The 20,103-nt window shown below is 43.7% G+C and overlaps 2 protein-coding genes across 7 annotated transcripts in view; one reads left to right on the top strand and one right to left on the bottom strand.

Moving 5' to 3' along the window:
* Wdcp (WD repeat and coiled coil containing) overlaps positions 1 to 11,887 on the bottom strand; it is a 29,353-nt gene extending 17,466 nt beyond the window's left edge. Inside the window, exons 1-2 of one of the 4 annotated variants that reach the window (XM_023710975.1) lie at positions 11,855 to 11,887; positions 5,878 to 5,913 (exon numbers count right to left, since the gene is read on the bottom strand). The gene's annotated coding sequence lies outside the window, so the exon portion shown is untranslated. Of the gene's footprint in view, positions 1 to 5,877; positions 5,914 to 11,706; positions 11,749 to 11,787 lie in introns of those variants that run through there. The other 3 variants (XM_023710976.1, XM_023710977.1, XM_004627559.2) reach the window with 3 other exon arrangements.
* Positions 11,888 to 13,357: 1,470 nt separating this feature from the next.
* The window catches only part of Fkbp1b (FK506 binding protein 1B), a 12,164-nt gene continuing 5,418 nt past the window's right edge, over positions 13,358 to 20,103 (top strand). For 2 of the 3 annotated variants that reach the window (XM_004627455.3, XM_004627456.2), the window contains exons 1-2: positions 13,358 to 13,551; positions 16,942 to 16,989. In XM_004627455.3, the coding sequence (XP_004627512.1) occupies positions 13,515 to 13,551; positions 16,942 to 16,989 (85 nt within the window). In that variant the 5' untranslated portion in view covers positions 13,358 to 13,514. The remainder of the gene's footprint in view (positions 13,552 to 16,941; positions 16,990 to 20,103) is intronic. The other variant, XM_023711004.1, reaches the window with a different exon arrangement.

The following is a 20,103-nucleotide window of genomic DNA, read 5'->3' as shown; positions in this document are numbered from 1 at the left end:
AAAAAAAAAAAAAAAAAAAAATTATGAAAAAAAAAAAAAGAAATACTCAAGCACATATAAAGATGTGCTTAGCAACACTATTTGTAATGGAAAAAACTAGTACAAGGAGATAATACAAGGGAGATAGTTGAGTGGTGGTAAGCTTGCCTAGACAAGCCCCTGGTTTGATCCCCAGCATTACAAGAGGAAAAAATGAAAAAGAAAAGCTAATGCATCAACCTGGAACTAAATAAAAAATAGACATGCCTGAAGTCTTAGCTACTCAAGAGGCTAAGGCAGGAGGATCACTCCAGCCCATAGGTTTGGGTCTAACATGAGCAAAGTCTAAAGCAAAACAAACACAAACAGAAAGCTCCATGATACAGAAAAATTTCTACCCAAAAGGGCAGTGAGCTGACACAGCGGCATACGCCTGTGATCCCTGCACTCAGGAAGCTGAGGCAGGAGTGCCATGAATTGGAGTGCTGGCTTAAATACAGAGCAAGATCCTGTTTTAAAACTAAATGCATACGTAAATAAAAAAGTGAAATTTACATAAAGATGCAGAAAAATGCCAGGAGTGATATATAATCAACTGTTCACAGTAGGTACTAGATGGAGTGAGGAGGTATAAGAGACAAAGTGGGGTCTCTCTGTCCTTCTATATTTCTTCCTTTTCTTTTTTAACAAAGAATACAATTTCTTAAGAACTAATGGACAGAAGAGATAAAAGCTCACGTTGGCCAGCACCATCTTTCTACATTTCTTTAGGAAAAAAACTGTAATAAGCACATAGTCAAATACTCTTCTGTAATAGAAATAAAGTACTTAAATATTTTTAAAGTATTTTATAAATAGTTTTTAGACTTAAAAAGGCACTCTAAATTTTTATTTTTATTTATTTAGGAGCCAGGGAGATGGCTCAGTAGAATAAGCGCTTGCCTGGTAAGCGCAAGGGCCCGAGTTCAATCCTTAGTTCCGCAAAAAAGAAAGAAAGAAAATTTTTCTTGCTTTTTTTGACACAGGGTCTCACTATGAAGTTCAGGCTGGCCTTGAACTTGCTTATGTAGCCCAGGCTAGCCTCAAACTCACTGTAATCCATCTGCCTCAGCCTCCTGATTGCTGGGATTACAGGTGTGCGCCATTATACCTATCTCTAAATTTTTAAATGGCTAAAGAATTTCAAGAGATGGCTGACTTTCTTTCCAGGCTTTGTATTGAACCCAGAGACTGAAAAATTCCCAGTGCTATCAATGGGCAAGTATCAAATCAATGCAAAAAGATCTGTACAAATGTGTAGGGGCTAAGAGGATAGCTCAATGGTAGGAGCGGTCACCTACAAGCCCCGGGCTTGATAGCTAGCACTGAAAAAAAAAGTATAAAGTTATATTTAATTTTATATATTACCAAAGAATTATCTAACTTGCAAAATCCATTTCTTACCACTTACTCCATAACTCATTCTAAATGGTCTCCTTGCTCAATCTCTTCTCCAAAATAGTTCCCTCCAAGCTACCAGTGCCAACCCTGTCCATTAAATCCAAAGGACATTTTCTATTTTCTAGCCCTGTTCTATTGATTATTAAAGACAACTTGAGAAGTTGTGTCCAGATTCTAAATCCAAAGAAATGGATTCCACTGCCTGGCAAGGCGGACACAGTGGAGCACACCTATAACCGCAGCACTCTGGGAAGCAGAACTCTCAGACAGGAGAACTGAAAGCCTGAGTCTAACATAGGGAATTTAGGGATACTCTGTTTAAAAATAAAAGGAGGGAAGTTTAGAAAGAATTTATCTACAATATGCAATCTATTATTAATCTCATACAATGTATTCATTTCAGAAATATTTCTCTAAAATTTACTGTCTACATCTTATATCTTTCATATTTCAATATTTGTCTATAATTTTAATATGCTATATAATAACTGATTTTCAATAAAGTTAATGAGGAAAAAGTGAAAAAAAAAATAAAAGGAGGGGGGCGGAAGGTTGGGAATGGCAGGGCTTGGTGACACAAGTTGGAGCCAAGCCTTAGTAACTTACAACCCATCTCAAAATTTATTTTATTTATTTATTTAATGTACTTAGTGCAGGGTCTACAGGGTCTCACTACACAGATCAGACTTCTAGAGATTCTCCTCTTTTCAGCCTCCCAAGAGCTGGGATTACAGGTTGGAACCACTATGCCCAGTCTGTCGCCCTCTCAACACACGCCCTGAGGGAAGGGCCAACACAGCACACTGGGGACCCAACCCTGGTCCTTGAGTCTGCTTAAGCAGGCACTTTAATCCACTGAGCTATCTAGTTGGCCCTCCCCATCTCAAACATTTCTAAAAAACAAAAGAAAATGTCCTCTCTTCTTGGTAGCTTTATGCCTGTTCTAAGGCTCCTGTAAAAGCAATGGCCTGTAATGGTTCTGTACATAAGGTCAGATGTAGCGGTTCTGCAGTGGCTTGTTAGATGGAGAAATAAATCCCCTGCCACCACTAATGACAAAAGCCACAACCTCTATCTATCCCACTAGTCTTCTATAATATATGATTTTTCCCTAATATCTACTTATGCACTTTTAAAAAGACTTCTGTTGATACATAATGCATGATACATTTTCCTGGACAAAAAAGTCTTAATGGGCCAACTGTATTAAAGGTAATTTATATGACTTATTTCAGGCCATCCAATTCAGTCTAATATCAGTGAGAGTGTATTGTTGACACTGTATCACACACACACACACACACACACACACACACACACATGATTTATAAATAAGGACAAAATGAGTGATCTTTTTATTTTACTGTATTTTTTTGGTTGAACTGTTTTTTTAGGGGAGGCTCACTTTTTGTCTTTGGTGCCGAGGACCGAAACCAGGGCTTCCAGCTTGCGAGGCAAGCAATCTACCGCTGAGCCAAATCCCCAGCCCCAATGAGTGATCTTTTCAGAAGAATACATCTCAGTATTTTTGTCACTAGTAATAAGTAAAAGAGAGCTTTTCCCTCAAAAATCTAACAATAATTACAAAAACTGCTCCATTTCTTTAATATTAGGATAGATCAAAAGTGAGGTTCCCCTGATTTTAATCTCTTCTTCCCAACACAAGTTTTTGTTTTGGCAGTTTTGGTGGTGCCAGGGATTGAACCCAAAGCCTTTGCACTGACGTATGTTTTCTTACCATGTTTTTTGTTTGTTTTTGAGACAGTTTTGCTCTGGAGTTTAGTCTGGTCTTGAACTCAAAATGTAGCCCAGGCTGGACTCGAGCCCCTGGCTATCCTTCTGTCTCAGTCTCCAAAGTGCTGGGATTATATGCATTTAACAACATGATTACAAAATTTTATATATTTTTTATTTTTATTTTTATTTTGTATTTAGTACAGGGTCTAAAGGGTTTCACTACACAGTGATTCTCCTGTTTTCAGCCTCCCAAGAGCTGGGATTACAGGCACAGGCTACCATACCCAGGCTGAATCAACGTCTCAGTGCACCTCAGGGACAGGGCCAGCACAGCACTCCGGGGATCAAACCTGGGCCTCTGCATCTGCCTAAGCAGGCACTTTAATCTGCTGAGCTATCTGGCCTCAGAATTATCTTTTTAAAAACCACAGTTCTGCTAGGTGTGTTGGTGAAAACCTATAATCCCAGCTACTTGGGAGGCTAAGGCAGGAAGATCACAAAGTTTGAGGCCAGTTTAGGAAACTTTGTAAGGTTCTATCTCATAAAAAAAAAAAAAAAAAAAGGAATCTTTGTCTTCTTTTTCCTTTTTTTCTATTCTTTTATTATTCTTTCTTCTTCCAATTCTGCATGCATATATCTGGTAATATGAACAACTAATTTGAAGACAACACTATGCAATATAATAAGTCATGTGAAATTCACATTATTTCTTTTAGTGAAATTCTGTATCATTTGTAATTTTTATTTTAATACTACTTTGTACTCTTTAAAAAAAAAAAAAAAAAAAGGTCATCGGGCTGGGGATAGAGTTCAGTGGCAGTGTCTGCCTAAGCAAGCATGAGGCCAAGAGTTTGAGTCATGGTACTCTCCCAACCCCCAAAAAGGAATCTAGCTCTATAATATACAGGTAAAATTTCCCTATGATTAATATGATCATTATGTATATCTAAATTGTACCAATAAACCTAATTTAAAAAAAAAAAAAAACCTCTCTACCTCAAAATTAAAAGGGGGTTTGGGAGAAAGGGCTAGGTTTGATTCCTAATATTGAAAAAGAGAAAGCACATCTCTGAGCATTTTGCTCTTCTGTTCAAAAGCCTTTGACAAATCACTGGTCTTCACATATTAAAAAGTTCTCATCTAAAAATGGTGGCACACGCTTGCAATACCAGAAAGTGGGAGGCTGAAGCAGAAGGATCATAAATTCAAGTTTTACCTGGGAAATTCAGCAAGATTCTGTCTTAAAAAAAAAAAATTGGATGCACAATGTCCTGGACTTGATCCTCAGCACCTCCAAAAATAAAATAAAATAAAATAAATTCAAAAGTTCTTGGCCAGGTGTAGTGGCACATGCCTATAGCCTCAGCACTTGGGAGGCTGGGACAGGAGGCTAGCCATGAGTCCAGGATAACCTGAACATAGCAAAACCCTCATTAAAAAAAAAAAAAAAAAAAAAAAAAAAGACAAGAAATTGGACAGGTTTCATAATAAAGGGACATAAAATAGCCTGGATGCCACAATGAGAAAAATGAACCAAGGTTGTAGTATTTCAATTAAAAAAAAAAAAGCCAGATTTAAGAACTGTAGTTATGGTTGGACAAGCCAACGTAGTTCTGAAGGACAAGGATGGCCAGTGACCATTGACTGGGGCTAGGGTGGCCCTGTACAAGGCCTTGGATGCCATTGAGCTGCTGAAGAAAGAGAAAACCAACATCTAGATGCTGGACCCCTTCACCAAAAAGCCCCTGGACAGATAACTCATTCTTGATGGCACCTAAGCAATCAAGGGCAGGATCCTCACTGTGGAGGACCACTCTACAAGGGTGACAGAGTCACTGTCACCCACCTGGCTGTTAGTCAGGTACCAAGAAGTGGGAAGCCAGCCAAGATGCTGAAGATATTTGGTACTGACAAAGATGCCATTGCACAGGCTATGAGGAGTCTTGTCACCAATGGCTTGGCAGGCCAGGGCAAGGTTCTGCACATTCCTGGAAGTCTTGGCAAAGGCGCTCAAAGATGTACTGAGACTAGAAAAAATATGGTTTTTGGGGTTTCTTTTTATATTTTAGGGAAGAGTCTACAGGGTGTTCAGGGTCTCACTACTAGATCGGACTCTTAGGGATCCGCCTGTTTAAAGCCTCCCAAGATTAAGCGCTTCCCTGGCAAGCGCAAGGGCCTGAGTTCAATCCCCGGTTCTGCCAATAAATAAATAAATAAATAAATAAATAAATAAAGCCTCCCAAGAGCTGGGATTACAGGCGCACGCCACCATGCCCAGTCTCAATTGCTGTCTTAGTGTGCCCTGGGGGCAGGGCTGGCACAGGAGGCCCGGGGGATTGAACCCCTGGCCCCTGCACCTGCTTGCAGGAGCTTTAATCTGCTGAGCTATGAGAAAATATGTTTTGAGAAAAATGGAAAAAAAATCTGCTTCTAAGAGAGATAGAATAGATATTAGGCAGAATGTGAGTTGTAAGGAAGAAAAATTAAGGATAGCACCCAGAGTTTTAGCTTGGGAAAAGCAGAACAGCAAAAATAGAAATTAAAGAGTCAACTGGGCATGGTGGTGTACATCTGCAACCCCAGCACTTTAGGAGGCTGAAGCAGGAAGAGTGAAAGTTTTAACCCAACCTCGCAATTTGGCAAGTTAGCAACTTAGTGAGATCCTGTCTCAAAATGAAAAGGAAGGGGCCGGGGAGATGGTTCAGTACGATAAGCGCTTGCCTGGCAAACGCAAGGGCCTGGGTTCAATCCCTGGTTCTGCAAAAAAAAAAAAAAAAAAGAAGAAGAAAGAAAAGGAGATAAGTGTAGCTCAGTGTAAAGACCTTGGATTTAATCCGTAATACCCCCCCCCCAAAAAAAAAGACCAGGCTCACATAGTATTTAGGCAGTCTATTATTTGAATTTACAAGAAGTAAGAAATTACCTTTTTCCTGAAACTATATACAGACATCCCCTGTTTGATGACTGGCCTATGGTCCTACTAGCTTATTAAATGAATTAGTCACCAAGTGAGGAACTGAATGTACTATGTCTAATATTCAGAACAAAGAAATGGTCAAAGGAAACTCCAATTTGATGAATACTTTCATTTACATAACTCTTACATGTACCACTGTAAGGTATAATAGTAGCTGAGCATGATAGCACATGCCTATAATCCTAGACTTAGGGAGGCTGTGGCAGGAGGATCCCCAAGAGTTTGAGGCCACCCTGGAGTACAGAGAGTTCAAGACCACCTGTACTACACAGTGAGTGTCTCAAAAAAAAAAGGTATAGCAGAACATAAAGGGGCTGGGGAGATGGCTCAGTAAGGGCTGGGGAGATGGGGAATAAGTGCTTTCCTGGCAAGTGTGAGAGCCTGAGTTCAATACCTGGTTCCGCAAAAAAAAAAAACAAAACCATAAAACTTTAATATCGCACCATCCTGTACAGTCAGCAAAAATGACAGTACAGTATAAACAAAGTGTGTCACACCAAAAAATACACTGAGGCTCTATAAATAAGATATACAGAACTATATAGAAAAAGAAGACATTCAAGCTAACATTTGCATCACGGAATCCTTCAAAGTCCTCATCAGTGGAATTATGATCAGGAGATGTAGAAGGCCCAAGTAAGGGAGATGAGAAAGTAGAAACAGAAGAATGAGTACTAGGGCTCCCGGGTATGACTTTCAAGAAGAATCCTGTTAGTGTGGCTTATTTTGTCATTAGTTTTTTGCTTCATAAATTTCATGATAGCACTGTTTTTTTTTGTTTGTTTGTTTGTTTTTTGTTGTTGTTGTTGTTTTTCAGAACTGGGGGTTGAACTCAGGCCCTTGCGCTTGCCAGGCAAGCACTTATTCTACTGAGCCATCTCCTCGGCCTCTTTGACAGCATTGTTAAGTTTACTCACTTGCTGTTCTACTTCCAGGAACCATTCAGCATTTGGATCCCTGGCCTCTAGTTCTAACATGGCTGCAATCACATCTGAGAACACACCCACAAATCCCTTTGCAGTCAGCTTCTTTGGTACAGTACTTCAGTTCTTTGCTCTTCCTCCTCTATGTTTCCAAATCTATTAAATCTTCTGTACTTAGCTCTCCTTCAGTATATTCTACTAACTCTTGAATATCTTGCACTTCAGCCTCCCAATTAAGCATGTTAGCAAGTTCCACAGTTGTTTCCTTTATGAGATTGACATGTTTATCTTTGTCAAATGCTTCTGAATTATGCATGAAATGTTTCAGGCATTTTTTTCATTGCCTCGCATACACTCTTCATCACTCTTTCCCAAGCTCATTCAATGTTCCTAATGCAGTCTAAAATGTATGATTTCCAGAAATCATAAAAAGTTATATCATTGTTTTCTATTGCTGCTTCAGCTTTGGAAAAAGTTGTGTGCAAGCAGTGGCCATAGTCCCCTGATCCATGGGCTGTCAGACAGCAGCTTTACTTTTAGGCAGATATATTATTCCTTCAACTGGGTATACATCAAGGTGCTAGGAACAGCCTGGTGCATTATCAAGCATAAGGACAATTTTAAAGGAAATGCCCTTTTTCAGACAGTAATACTTCACTGAGGATATAAAGTAGTTCATCAACCAGTCTTCAAATAAAGCTTGCTTTACTCATGCCCGGTGATTGGCTCAATAGTAAACAAGCAGCACATGCTTACTAACCTGCTTAAATGTACATGGGTCCTCGGAGTGACAGCGGAGAAAAGGCCTCAGCCTGAACCCAGCAACATTTCCTCCCAACAATGTGACTGTCCTTAAAAGTCTTGAAGCTGGGTACTATTTTAACTTCATTGTGTTATCTAGGACCTTTCAGATATTTTTTTTCAAAAAAAGTCTGGCTTCACCCACATTGAAGATTTGCTCTGGGCAGTAGCTGCCTTTCTGATTTTATCAAATCGATCAAGAAATTTTTCTGTTGCTTTTATGTCTGAACTTGCAGCCTCACTATTGACAGTCTGATTGTACTGGTTCAATCCCCTATAAAGCTGCTAAAACTAGGCTGGGGATGTAGCTCAGCAGCACAGCACCTAACTGGCAAGCTTGAGGCCCTGAATTCAATTTCAGGTACAAAAACAAAAACAAACAAACCACAAAACAAAACACACTGAAACTATCCATGACTTGAATATAAAAGTTTCCATCAATTCTTCACCTTTATGTGCCTTCAAAGTTTTGAGGTATTTTTGGCTTTTTGAGATAGGGTCTCACTGAACAGTTCAGGCTGGCCTTGAACTCAGTGATCCTCGAACCTACACCTCCCAAGTGGTATAATTACAGGTATACACCACCATGCCTGTCTTGAAGAGTGAGCCCCATGGCTTGATTGACTGGAAGACTCACTGACATTCGTTTTGTATCTGGTCATCAAATCAGATGGCCAATAATTTTTCCATGTCATGAATGAGTACTTACTGCTGCCTAGCTATTATGACTTTAAAACCTGTTGTTTTCACTGCCTCTTTCTTCTGTCTTTATCCTCCTCTTCTAAGTGTTGCTATGTTTCCAAATCTATTAAATCTTCTGTACTTAGCTCTCCTTCAGTATATTCTACTAACTCTTGAATATCTTGCACTTCAGCCTCCCAATTGTTGAAATGGTTGAATGTGGCAGATTCAAGTCCTGTGCTATTGATTTAACTTTTCAAAAAGCTTCATAGTCCTATATGATCTTCATTCTCATGTCAAGATCAATGGTCTTTTGTTTCTCCTGGTAAACTTAGGTTTTTCCATTTTGATGATACCTCATACTAAGAGGTACATAAGAAAATACAATACAGGATAAGGTATCCAGATCTTGAAACACTACTGCGGAAGAAAAAGAAGTATTGGGCCGGAGAGATAGCTCAGTGGTCTAAAGCGCCTGTTTAGGCAAGCTTGGGCAGGCGCAGGGGACCATGGTTCAATCCCTGCACCACATGCTGGGCCAGACCTGCCCTCAGGGTGGAATGAGCAGGTGAAGAAAGAGAAGAGAAGAGAAGAGAAGAGAAGAGAAGAGAAGAGAAGAGAAGAGAAGAGAAGAGGAAAGCCTCCATAAGGCTGCACTGTCATTTACATTCCTGCATAAGACCCTGAGGTAGGGGCTGGTGAGATGGCTCAGTGGTCTAAAGCACCTACTTAGAGCAAGCTTAGCAAAGCACAGGGACCACGGTTCAATCCCCCAGCACCGCATGCCAGCCAGTCCCGCCCCCTGGTGGGCTGAGCTGGCCACACGCATACACACACACACACACACACACACACACACACATAAATAAATAAAAAAATAAAAAAAAAGACCCTGAGGTAGGTCATAAGTCTGAACAGTGTGCCTTGGTCATTAGTCTGAACGGTCATTAAACAGGCAGGTCTTTATTTACTTAATTATTATTCTATATAATAATATAAATAAGGCACACAATAAGTGTAATGAGCTTCAACAGGTAAGTATTTAAATGAGGAATCTCTGTGTCATCATCTCTCAAGTCCCAGACTATAAACTTTCTGAGATCTCCTGTTTCAGCCTTTCCAGTGCTAGGATTATAGAAGCACATCACCATGGCTTGCCCAGGGTTCTGGGGATTGAACTTGGGTTCTTGCACTTGCCAAGCAGGTACTTACACCCCTGAGCTAACAGCTCAGGCCAGGTCCACCCCCGACCCAGCCCTGATCTGGGCTGACCCAACCCTAGGTATTTTATGTATTTATTTATTTAACCCTGGGTTGTTGTTTTTGTTTTGTGGAACCGGGGATTGAACTCAGACCCTTGTGCTTGCCAGGGAAGCGCTTATTCTACTGAGCCATCTCCCGGGCCCAACCCTGGGTATTTTAAAGAGAGGAAAGATCACTGAGCTAAGGAAGAGGTGATCAGAACAAGGTGTTCAAAACAGTACATTGGCCAAGCAACGGCCGTGACTCATCCACATGGCTGACACTGACAAAAGATTTACAATCTGAGGTACAGGATTTCAGGACAAATCCTGAGGGGATTTGACTGACCTTATCAGCTCTAAAAGCTACAACTTTTGTTGCATAGGTCTTGCTTTATCTTGGTCTTAACCATCCAGCAGAAAAGTATAAAAATGAAGCATAAGAAGCCATGCTGTTATGTTGAGCTGTAGGAGACTCTTGTCAATAATTTCTGACACTGCCAGTCAAGCGGAAGACCCAATACTATATGGACTACTGGACTCTTTTAGAATATTCTGCTGAGTTAACACACCTATACTATTCAAATGACAGAACTAGGGGCCTGGGAGATGGCTCAGTAGAGTAAGCACTTCCCTGGCAAGCACAAGGATCTGAGTTCAATCCCTGGTTCTGCCAAATGACAGAACTAAACAAAAAAGAGGATATAGATGAATGTTCATTTTGTATCTGTGTATTCAAAATGGTTAGGATAGATATATAGTTATATTCTCTTAATGAATAGAGGGATTTGTTCTAATAGTATTTGTGTTTTTTTGTGGAACCGGGGATTGAACTCAGGCCCTTGAGCTTGCCAGGCAAGCGCTTATTCCACTGAGTCATCTCCCTGGCCCCAGTATTTGTAAATAGGATATCATGTCTGCATCTTGTACAGCAAATAACCACTAGGAAGAGAGTATGCAATGTGTTAGTAATTGGAACTGTTCTACCAATTTGATTTGAAACTGTCTCATTGCTATTTGTTTCTCAATAAAATTATGGAAAAAAAAAAAGAAAGAAAGAACCAGGTGTTCAGTGTGGCAGCACTACTTAATTCTTGTTTCTAACCTCTTAGGAAATTCTTAAGGGAGAACAACAGGAGTTAGGGTGAACTGAAGCATTTCCAGTAAGTTTAAATACAGGTACACAATCTCTTAAGTTTACTGTGTTTCCCCTATAAAATAAAAATTCAGGGCTGGTGATATAGATCAGCGGCATAACTGCCTGCCTGGCAAGCACAAGGTCCTGAATTTGATCCCCGGTGCCAGGAAAGGAAAAAAAAAAAAAAAAAAATCAAGTTTTTTACACTTATTGAGGAAAAAAATAGGTAGAAACAATAAATTCACCAAAAACCATTCATCAAGGAAAATTATGAACACATCCCTTCGGACTTTTACATACAGCTTAGGTTTTTAAAATTTTTTCATTCATAATGTTAATAAAAGGAAACTAATTTTAGATTATTTGAGCAATTGTGATTAAATTTTTTTAATTGTGATTAATTTCTATATTGGTTCAGTCTATTGAGCCCTGCTCAGGACCCCAATCCAAGTCAAAGGCTTCCTGCAATTTAACACCGTACAACTTCATATTACATCTCCATTTATGATTACCTATTCGCATTTCCTATTTTACTTAAAAGTTTTACAAATTATTTTTAGAAGCCACTTCATAAACAGTGAAATTACATAATTTACTAAACTTTCTCCAAGAGGCATGATTGTAGCCAACTTTACCCCCCCTGACGCGCACGCAGCATTTCCTTTATTTTGGATGACTTTAGGATATACTCCCAGAAGTATCATCCATGAGCCCGGAGAAATATATTCCCTCTTTCCAGCTGCTCACACGTGGCCTGCCCCATTCTCCTCAGACACCTCCCCCTCCTACCTCAAGTGCCGTCCAACTGCCTCAAGCCCCACTCCAGCCTTCCCACACCCACCAGAGCTGCTAGCTGAAGAGACAAAATACGTTTGGTGTTCCTACACCACAAAAAACCCCAGCCTTGCCGGGGCTGACAGCGCCCCCTCCAAAGTACCTGGATCCAAGCACCGGCCCAGCCACCGGAAGTGTCGTCTCACAGTCCTCTGATGGATACGCGGGAGGCCGGACCCACTCCGCAATCCTCACTGCCTATTGGCTTTTTAATATGTCATGTTAGAAATCCTTCCCATTGGCCAATAAGCGTGGGCTTTGCCGCAAGGGTTACTGGGAGTAGTGGTTTCTGTGACCGTCACCGAGTAAATGGATTACAATTTTTCCTTTAAAGTGCTTTAGTCCCCTCCCCCATTTTTCAATAGTTCTTTTAGTCTAAGAAAAAGTCGGAGTCCTAGGGTCGACATGGATTTTTAAACATTTTGTTTTTATTTGTTCTCCTTTGGGGTGGTGGGGAGAGGAATCAGAGACCTCTTTAAAGTTCAAAACACTATCCCCGAGAAAAAGTCTTGTGCATAAAATATTGTGCGTTCGATTGACTCAGTCTCATAGGCCTGTCCAGGTTACAAATCCCTGCTCTGCTCAAAATGTTCCTGCCTATGGTTATAGCACAGGGAGCTCATTCTCTTTAGGCTTCTTCAGTCTTGGAGCTCCCGGGATGTGCTTTGGGGCAATCCCACTGTGTGCGTGCGTGAGTGTCCTCGCAGATGACCATCGCCCTTCCTGGGCACCAAAGCCATGTCCCCCTCCTGGGATGATAACGTCTTCATCTGCGACCTGGCCACCAGGACAGTGCAAGGTGGGTAGGAAGAATACCTCCACTGCCCGTTCAGGATACTTTTGTTCAGGCTTTTTTCCCAAGCCTACCTCCTGGAACCCCTTGTCAGAATTAAATTTATATTAGTCTTTGGAACAATGTAGATATGAATGGGAGCAAGACAAGAGAACTTAAAAAAAAAAACTCTTTCAGCCTTAGAGCAAATGCTACCTCCTCCAAACATATATATATATATATATATATATATATATATATATATATATATATATATATATATATATATTCCTGGATTAGAGATGGAAATGAAGAGCATAATTCAGTCATTTCCGAAGCACTCATACTATAAGCTATCTTCAGAGTTCCAGAGGTCATTTGGGCTGGACAGAGATCTCTTTGTAATTCAGTTGGTGTTCCCAGGCGCAGTTCTCTTCCTTGCAAGGGGAGAACCTAATACAGGCGCCTGAGTAGAGGTCTGAGGTGGAGGGGAGGCTGCAGGAGCTGGCATCCTCGCTCCCCGAGCCTGGCCTGCTTCCGCAGAGCTCAGAACGCCAAGGCACGGCGCACAGGCAGGGGAGCGTTACTTTAAGTGCCACCCGATCCTGGTCTGCAGCGCCGACCAACTCCGGCTTAGCACCCGGTGAAGCTCGTAGATCTGCGTGGAGACGATGGGCAGATGCGTCCCAGCCTCGATCACCCGCTTCATCACGCGGGTTAACTGTGGGTGGGTGATCTTGGGGTAGGGAGTCTGGTTCCTCCGGGCCCCGCCCCGCCCCACCGCCCCGCCGCCCCGCCCGCGACCCCACCTTTCCGCGCGGCTCCACCCCGCGCCCCTCGCCGGCGCCGCCTCGCGCAGGTCCCGCTCCTGCCGCACCTCCTCCGGCTCTGCAGAGGCGGCGGGGAGCGACCGAACACCGCGGGGTCTGGCCGGAGCCGAGCCGGGGTCGGGTGCTGCGAGGACCCCGGAGGCGGGGCCTGTGGGACCGCGATGGGCGTGGAGATCGAGACCATCTCCCCAGGAGACGGTACCGGGCGGCGAGGGGGGAGGGGTCCTGGATGGCGCGGGAGGGATGGGGTCGGATCTCGGTGGGTGCGGGGCATGGGTGCGGAGTGAGCCCTGTCGAGCGCCCCGGGTCTGGAAGGCGACCTCGGCCAACCCTCGCCCCGGATGTCTCGGGGTGCAGGCAGCCCCGCCTCAGGGTGCGGACGGCCAGGGCGCGCGCGCGGGGGTGGGGGTGTCTGTGGCCGCCGCCGCCCCAGGCTGGAGCGCCGGGTTGTTGCGGCTGCGGGCTTCCCAGGGTGGGCTCTGGCTTCTTTGCTTGCCCTGCCAGCTGAGTGGGCTGTGCACACAAGGGAACGACCTGCTGTGTCTCCGCCGCTCTTCTCCCCTCCTCGGGGCACCTCCTTCCTAGGAGCCCAGCCTCTCATGAGGCTGGCAGCTACCCGAGGGGGCCCGGAGCCCCTCGGGCAAGGGAACCTTCTGCTGGACCTTTGGTCGTCGCCGTCCCTCATCCTGGCCATCCTGTCTGCACCGGTGGCCCCCACATACAAACCTCAAAGCCCAGGCCTCTGACCCGCTGCTCCACCTGCCTGGATGGCCGGGATACGAGGAGTCAGCAGGTCCGGAGTAGAGCTCGTGCTTCCTACTTGTCCACCCCCATATACTCCACTGGGTCTTCTGCTCCCTGACTAGGGCACTGGCCTCACTTTCCCAACCCCTTGAATATCTGGATGTGCAAGGAATGTGTTTAAAATTTAATTCAGACCCAAGGCCCCCATGTCTGCAGGGAAATTTGACGGGCAAATTTTCATTAGGCATTATTGACAAGCCCCCTGCCCAGATTATTGGAGCCCCTCTTGCTTTGAACCATCCTCCTTGGCTTTTTTTGTGTTTGCTTATTGAAACAAGGTCTTGCCATGTGGTTCTAACTAGCCTGGGAATCACTGTGTAGCCCAGGCTGGTTTCAGTTCTTGTCAGTCCTCCTGCCTCAGCCTCCCTAGGGTTGGGATTACAGATGTGGGCCAGCACACCCTCCTTGCTGAAGAGCAGTGGTTCCTATTAGTCCAAGCCATTACTTACCTCCCAGGGGTACAGGCTTCTTTGCCCCAGTAGGGAACCTTGTAGTTGGAGTCCAGAGAGCATTTCCCAGTTGTCCCACCCCCACCCCTGCCCCCTGAACTTGCTACCCTACAGGCTCCCTCCACTCATTTTCTTCACCACAGCCAGAGGACTCTTTAAAATGCATGCTTGACTAAGTGCCTTGTTCTAGCAGAAAATTTCTTGCTGGCTGGGGGCTCTGCTAACCTTCCATCCTGGAGCTCCATCCCCCATCACTGCCCTATGCCCACCACCAACTTTTTCTTTAGCTTTGCCAAGCTGCCTGCCCGTTACTAAACACACCACCCTTTCAGCAAACATTTATGGACCATGTACTGTGTGTATGTACCTCCAGGGTTACAGTGGTGAACGGACTCCTCTAAATGTATCTGGGTCCCCATAGTCTAGCCAAGTAGCCCAGACTGGCCTTAACTCTTGATCCTCCTACCTCAGCCTCTGGGTATGGTGACTACAGTCCTGTGCTATCATGCCTGGCCCAGGCCTCTTTATCCAGCCCCATCACTTTGAATTCCACCCAAATTTATGCCTCTGGTGTAAAATATGCATCTGCCTACTTGCAGTATAAACTCAGATGTCTGATAGGCATCTCAAGATTGCCACCCGCACAAATCTGCTCCTCCCTAGGCTTCCCTCTCTAAGAAACATCAGGCATATTCTGGTTTCCACCTTTTCCTTCATCCTGGGCCCACCTCCCATCCACTTGCAGGCACTGTCAGCTCCAATTCCACAGCACATCTGCAGTCCACTTCGCTTTCTCCCCGGCTGCCCCCACCTAATTCAAGCCATCATCGATTTCTTGTCTAGATTATTGCAACAGACGCCTAACTGTCCATCCCACACAGAGCAGCCAGAGTGATCTTATAAAATCTTAATTCGGATTATGTCATTCTCTTGCTTAAATCCTCCAGTGGTTTCTGGGTGCACTTAGTATTAAACCCAGTTTTGCAAGGCCTGTATGATGCATCTCTTTCCACTTGTCTCTTCCCTCCCTCCTTGCCAGTCATCTAACCGCTTTCTTTCTTTACTTTTTTTTTTTTTTTTTTTTTTTTTTTAATAGGACCTCACTGTATAGCTCAGCCTGGCCTCAAACTTGTGAGGATCCATCCACCTGCCTTAACCCCTTGAGTGCTGGGACTACAGGCATGGGCCACCACACCTGCCCTAGTCTCCTTTCTGTTCTACATATACACACCTGCCTTAAGACCTGTGCTTTGGTTCCTGGTTCCTCACACCCCTCTAAGAGGCCCTCCTGGACTCCCCTTTTTATTTTCTTTCTTTCTTTCTTTCTTTCTTTCTTTCTTTCTTTCTTTCTTTCTTTCTTTCTTTCTTTTTTTATGTTTTGAGACAAGGTCTCACTGTAGTCCAGGCTGCCCTTGAACTCACAGTAATCCTATTGCCTCAGTCTCCTGCGTGCTGGGATTACAGGTGTGCACCACCATGCCCAGACTTTTTTTTTTTTTTTTTAATTAATCAGAAATTGAACTCAAGACCTTGTGCTTGTTAGGCAGACCCGGTGTTATTTTTTATTTTGAGACAAGGTTTTACTAAGTCATTTAATTCCCCAGGCTGGACTTGAAGTTTTGATTCTCCTGCCTCAGCCTCCCAGAGTATGTTTTCTTTAGAGGACTCATCACAATCTGTAATTATCTTGTTTATTTGAGTATTGTTTGTTTCATTAGAATGTAAACTCCAAAAGAGCAGGAAACTTGTCTGTGCTTACTGTTGTAACCCTTGGAACATGCATAGGCCTGGTGCAGAGGAGGTATCCAGTAACTAGTTGTGAATAATTGTGTTCCTTTGTCCTTGGGAACATCCATCACTCTGCATTATAGCATATAATTTACATGCCTATTTCTCCAACTTACCTGGGAGGTTACTCATCGCTGTACATCTCTGGAATCAGTCCAGGCCTGGCCTATAATAGGCTGTCCATAAAGATTTGTGAAATAGATGGATAGAAAAAGGGGAGAGATTGGAGTGAAGCAAACCAGCAGCCTAAAGCTCAAGTCCAAGTGACAGCCCTAGTTTATACAAGGCACAGAGCCAGAACTAGGGCCGTGGGTATCTCTGTGTTATGAATGAGCCTGAGTACTCAGCTGGTGGTAGTCTCAGCATTTGAGAGGCAGAGGCTAGAGGATCACTCAAGTTGGAGGCCAGCCTGGGCTCTACAGTGAGACCTGGCCTTCCACCCCCATCCCCATAAAGAATGTGGTCCTGAGCTCATGGTCACAATCACACTGGAATGTCTTGGGTGAGGTTTTCTAATCCTCTTTCATCTGCCCTTGTTTCCCTGCAGGAAGGACATTCCCCAAGAAGGGCCAGACATGTGTGGTGCACTACACAGGTAGGCCTTGCCCTCAGTCCCTCCTTCCCTCCCCAGGCAGCCCTGTCTCCTAAGCTCTCTATGAAGTGTCTGTCCCGAGACCAAGCTGGAAGCCTAGTCCACTTCTCCCTGCCATCCCCACAGTGGCCATTCCTGGTGGCCTCCTGTAGATGAATCAGATATCTATAGCCACTGTCCCTTGCTGCAGGGAAGGTGGCACCCTGGCCCTCCTGGTTTTGATATTTGGGAGTCCCCAAAAGCTCCATGAACCCTCTGCTTTCTGGCAGCCTCCTCATCCTACTGTCCTTCGAGGATGTTGGCTCCTCACAATTTCCTTTTTCCTCTTGGAAACAGACTGTTTCAGTTCAGCCTGCTATTCTTGGGTGCTGATGATACCTTGCAAAGGACAGGGGACACAGAGACCAGCAGGGCCATGCTCTGTCTTCACTGGGGTTCTGGGAGAGGACAGGCGGGCACCTATAATCTCTGAGCAGTCCTCATCTCCAGTGAACAGAGGAGCCTAGCAGGGTTCCACATCCCTCCATTCCCCTCCTGGATGTGTGTATCTGAAGACCGCCTGGGCCTAGGGACGTTGTAGATTAGCTGCCAGGAGGAGCATTGCTTCCAAGGGAAATGAGGGCTCTGTCTTGTGACCGGCTTCCCGATGTAGCAAGCTTGCTGGGTGACAGACACTAGCATACAGCAGAGCCAGCTGAGTTCCTGGGCCGTGCTCACATGAGGCCATTTTATAGCAGTTCTCTGGGCCAGTGTGAAGCAGCAGGCTAGTGGGGATGTCGCACAGCAGTTGTGTTGCCAGCCGCTGATGTCAGTGACTAAGGGCTGTCTCATTTCCTTGTGATGTGGCCCTGTTATCATAGGGCCACCAAGGCCTCTGACAGGGGTCATTGATTTATCTAACCTACACATAGGTAGACCAGTACTTATCAAATGACTGTAAGGACAACATCCCCTTATAAGTCTTTTCACAGCGTTGCATAGAGCAGGCAATGTGCATTAAACACTGCCATTGGCTCTGAGTGGCTCTGGTCTTCTTAAACACAGCAGGGGACTGTAGGGGACTTTCACTGTTTGTTTTTCCTACATTCCTGGAGATGGAACACAGGGTCTTGTACTTGGTAGGCAAATGCTCTAGCACTGGAGCTACACACTCCAGCCCCTGTATGGGATTTTGGTGAAGTTTTTTAAAATGAAGAATAGATGTAGCAGAGAATATAATCAAAGATATATGGCCATATTATTAATGATTATTTGATGTTGGTAGGGCTCAAACTCAAGCACATTGTAGGCAAGTGCTTTGCTACTGTGTTACAACCCAGGCCCCATGAATGTTTTCAGTGATGATTATTTAGCCCACACTGAAATAAACACATAAGCTATTCCTACACCACCAGATTTCCCCATGCCCCATCCAGTTGTCCCACCAAAGGGTAGCAATTACTTGGTGTTCTCCTCATGGACTGGTGACTAGCATTTTTGAACTTCATGTAAGTACAATCATAGAATATGTAGTCTATTTTTTTTTTTTTTAATTCTTCCCAATACTGGGGTTTGAACCTAACATCTTATGCATGGTAGGCAAGTACTCTACACTGAGCTATATCTCTTGGCCTATTTTAAGAGGACTTTTGACGTTACCCACATTGACCTTGAACTCACAATCCTGGCTAACTTCCCAAGTAGCTGGGTTGACAGGTGTGTGCCACCATACCCAGCTAGTATGTACTCTTTTCTTTTTCTTTCTTTCTTTCTTTTCTTTCTTTCTTTCTTTCTTTCTTTTTTTTTTTTTTTTTTTTGAGACAGGCTTTCGCTATGTAGTTCAGGCTGGCTTTTGAACTCACTATGTAGTCTAGGCTGGCCTCTAACTTACAGCAGTCCTCCTGCCTCAGCTTCCCAAGTGCTTGGGATTCTAGGCATGTGCCACCATGCCTGGCCTATTCCTGTGAGATTTATCTAGAGTAATTTGTTCTTTTTTATTTCTCTACAGAATTCACTGTATGAATCTACTACAATTTATGTATCCTGTTTATTATTTTTATGTTTATGGTTTTGTCATTTATTTCTGTCTTTGAGACAGGGTTTCCCCATACATTTCAAGTTAGCCATGAACTAATCTTGTAGCCCAGGCTGTAGCCTCAGCCTCTTTTGTTTGATTTTTTAACAACCTAACCCTAACCCAAAGTCTTGCCATGTAGTTCAGGCTGTACTTGAGCTCACTATGTAGCCCAGATTGGCCTTGAACTTGCAGCAGTTTTTGTGCTTTAGCCTCTTGAGTGCTAGGATTACAAGCATCTGCCACCATGCCTGGCTACTTATTCTTTCTAGTATTCAACATTTGGATTGTTTATAGTTTTTAGTTACTACAAATAATGTTGCTTTGAACAGTCTTAGAGCTGTGTCTTCTTAGCGCACATATGCACACACATATGTGTGCATTCGGTTGGGAACGTAACCAGCAGTGCAGCTGCTGGAGTACAGGATTTTACTGTGCCCAGGTTAGCAGTACTGCCAAGGAGCTTTCTCAAGTGCTTGTGCCAGTTTCCACTTCTGTCCAGTGTTTGAATGTTGCAGTGCCCCTGTAATCTCACCAACAGTTGGTATTGCCAGGTATCTCATTGTGGTTTTGGTAGACATTTCCCTAATAAATAATGAAGGTAATGGCCCTGCCCTTGGGCATGCTGAGCCAGCCACACGAGTCCAGGCGTGGTGGTACATGCCTCTAGTCCCAGCACCTGGGAGGCTGAAAACAGGAGGATCACTATAAGTCTGAGCTGTGTTGTGAGACCCTGTACGAAATACATTAAAAAAAAAAAAAAAAAAAAAAAAAAAGAAAAAAAAAAGAAAAAAGAAAGTAAGCACTTTTCATGTATTTACTTCCCATTTGGATATCCTTTTTGTGTGTTATTTGTTTTGTTTTGTCTTTTGAGACAAGGTCTCCTGTCCAGGCTGGTCTTGAACTTGTGGCACTTCTCCTGCCTCAGTCTCCTAATACTGGAATGACAGTATACATGAATATCCTTTTCAGATCACTTGAGTTTTGTCCATTAAAACAACAATCAGGGTCTGGAGAGATGGCTCAGTGGTCTAAAGCACCTATTTAGAACAAGCTTAGCAAAA

This window comes from Octodon degus, unplaced genomic scaffold (genome assembly GCF_000260255.1).
Source record: "Octodon degus isolate 3935 unplaced genomic scaffold, OctDeg1.0 scaffold00019, whole genome shotgun sequence".
Lineage (NCBI taxonomy): Eukaryota > Metazoa > Chordata > Mammalia > Rodentia > Octodontidae > Octodon > Octodon degus.
This window is presented reverse-complemented; position numbering and strand designations above follow the sequence as displayed.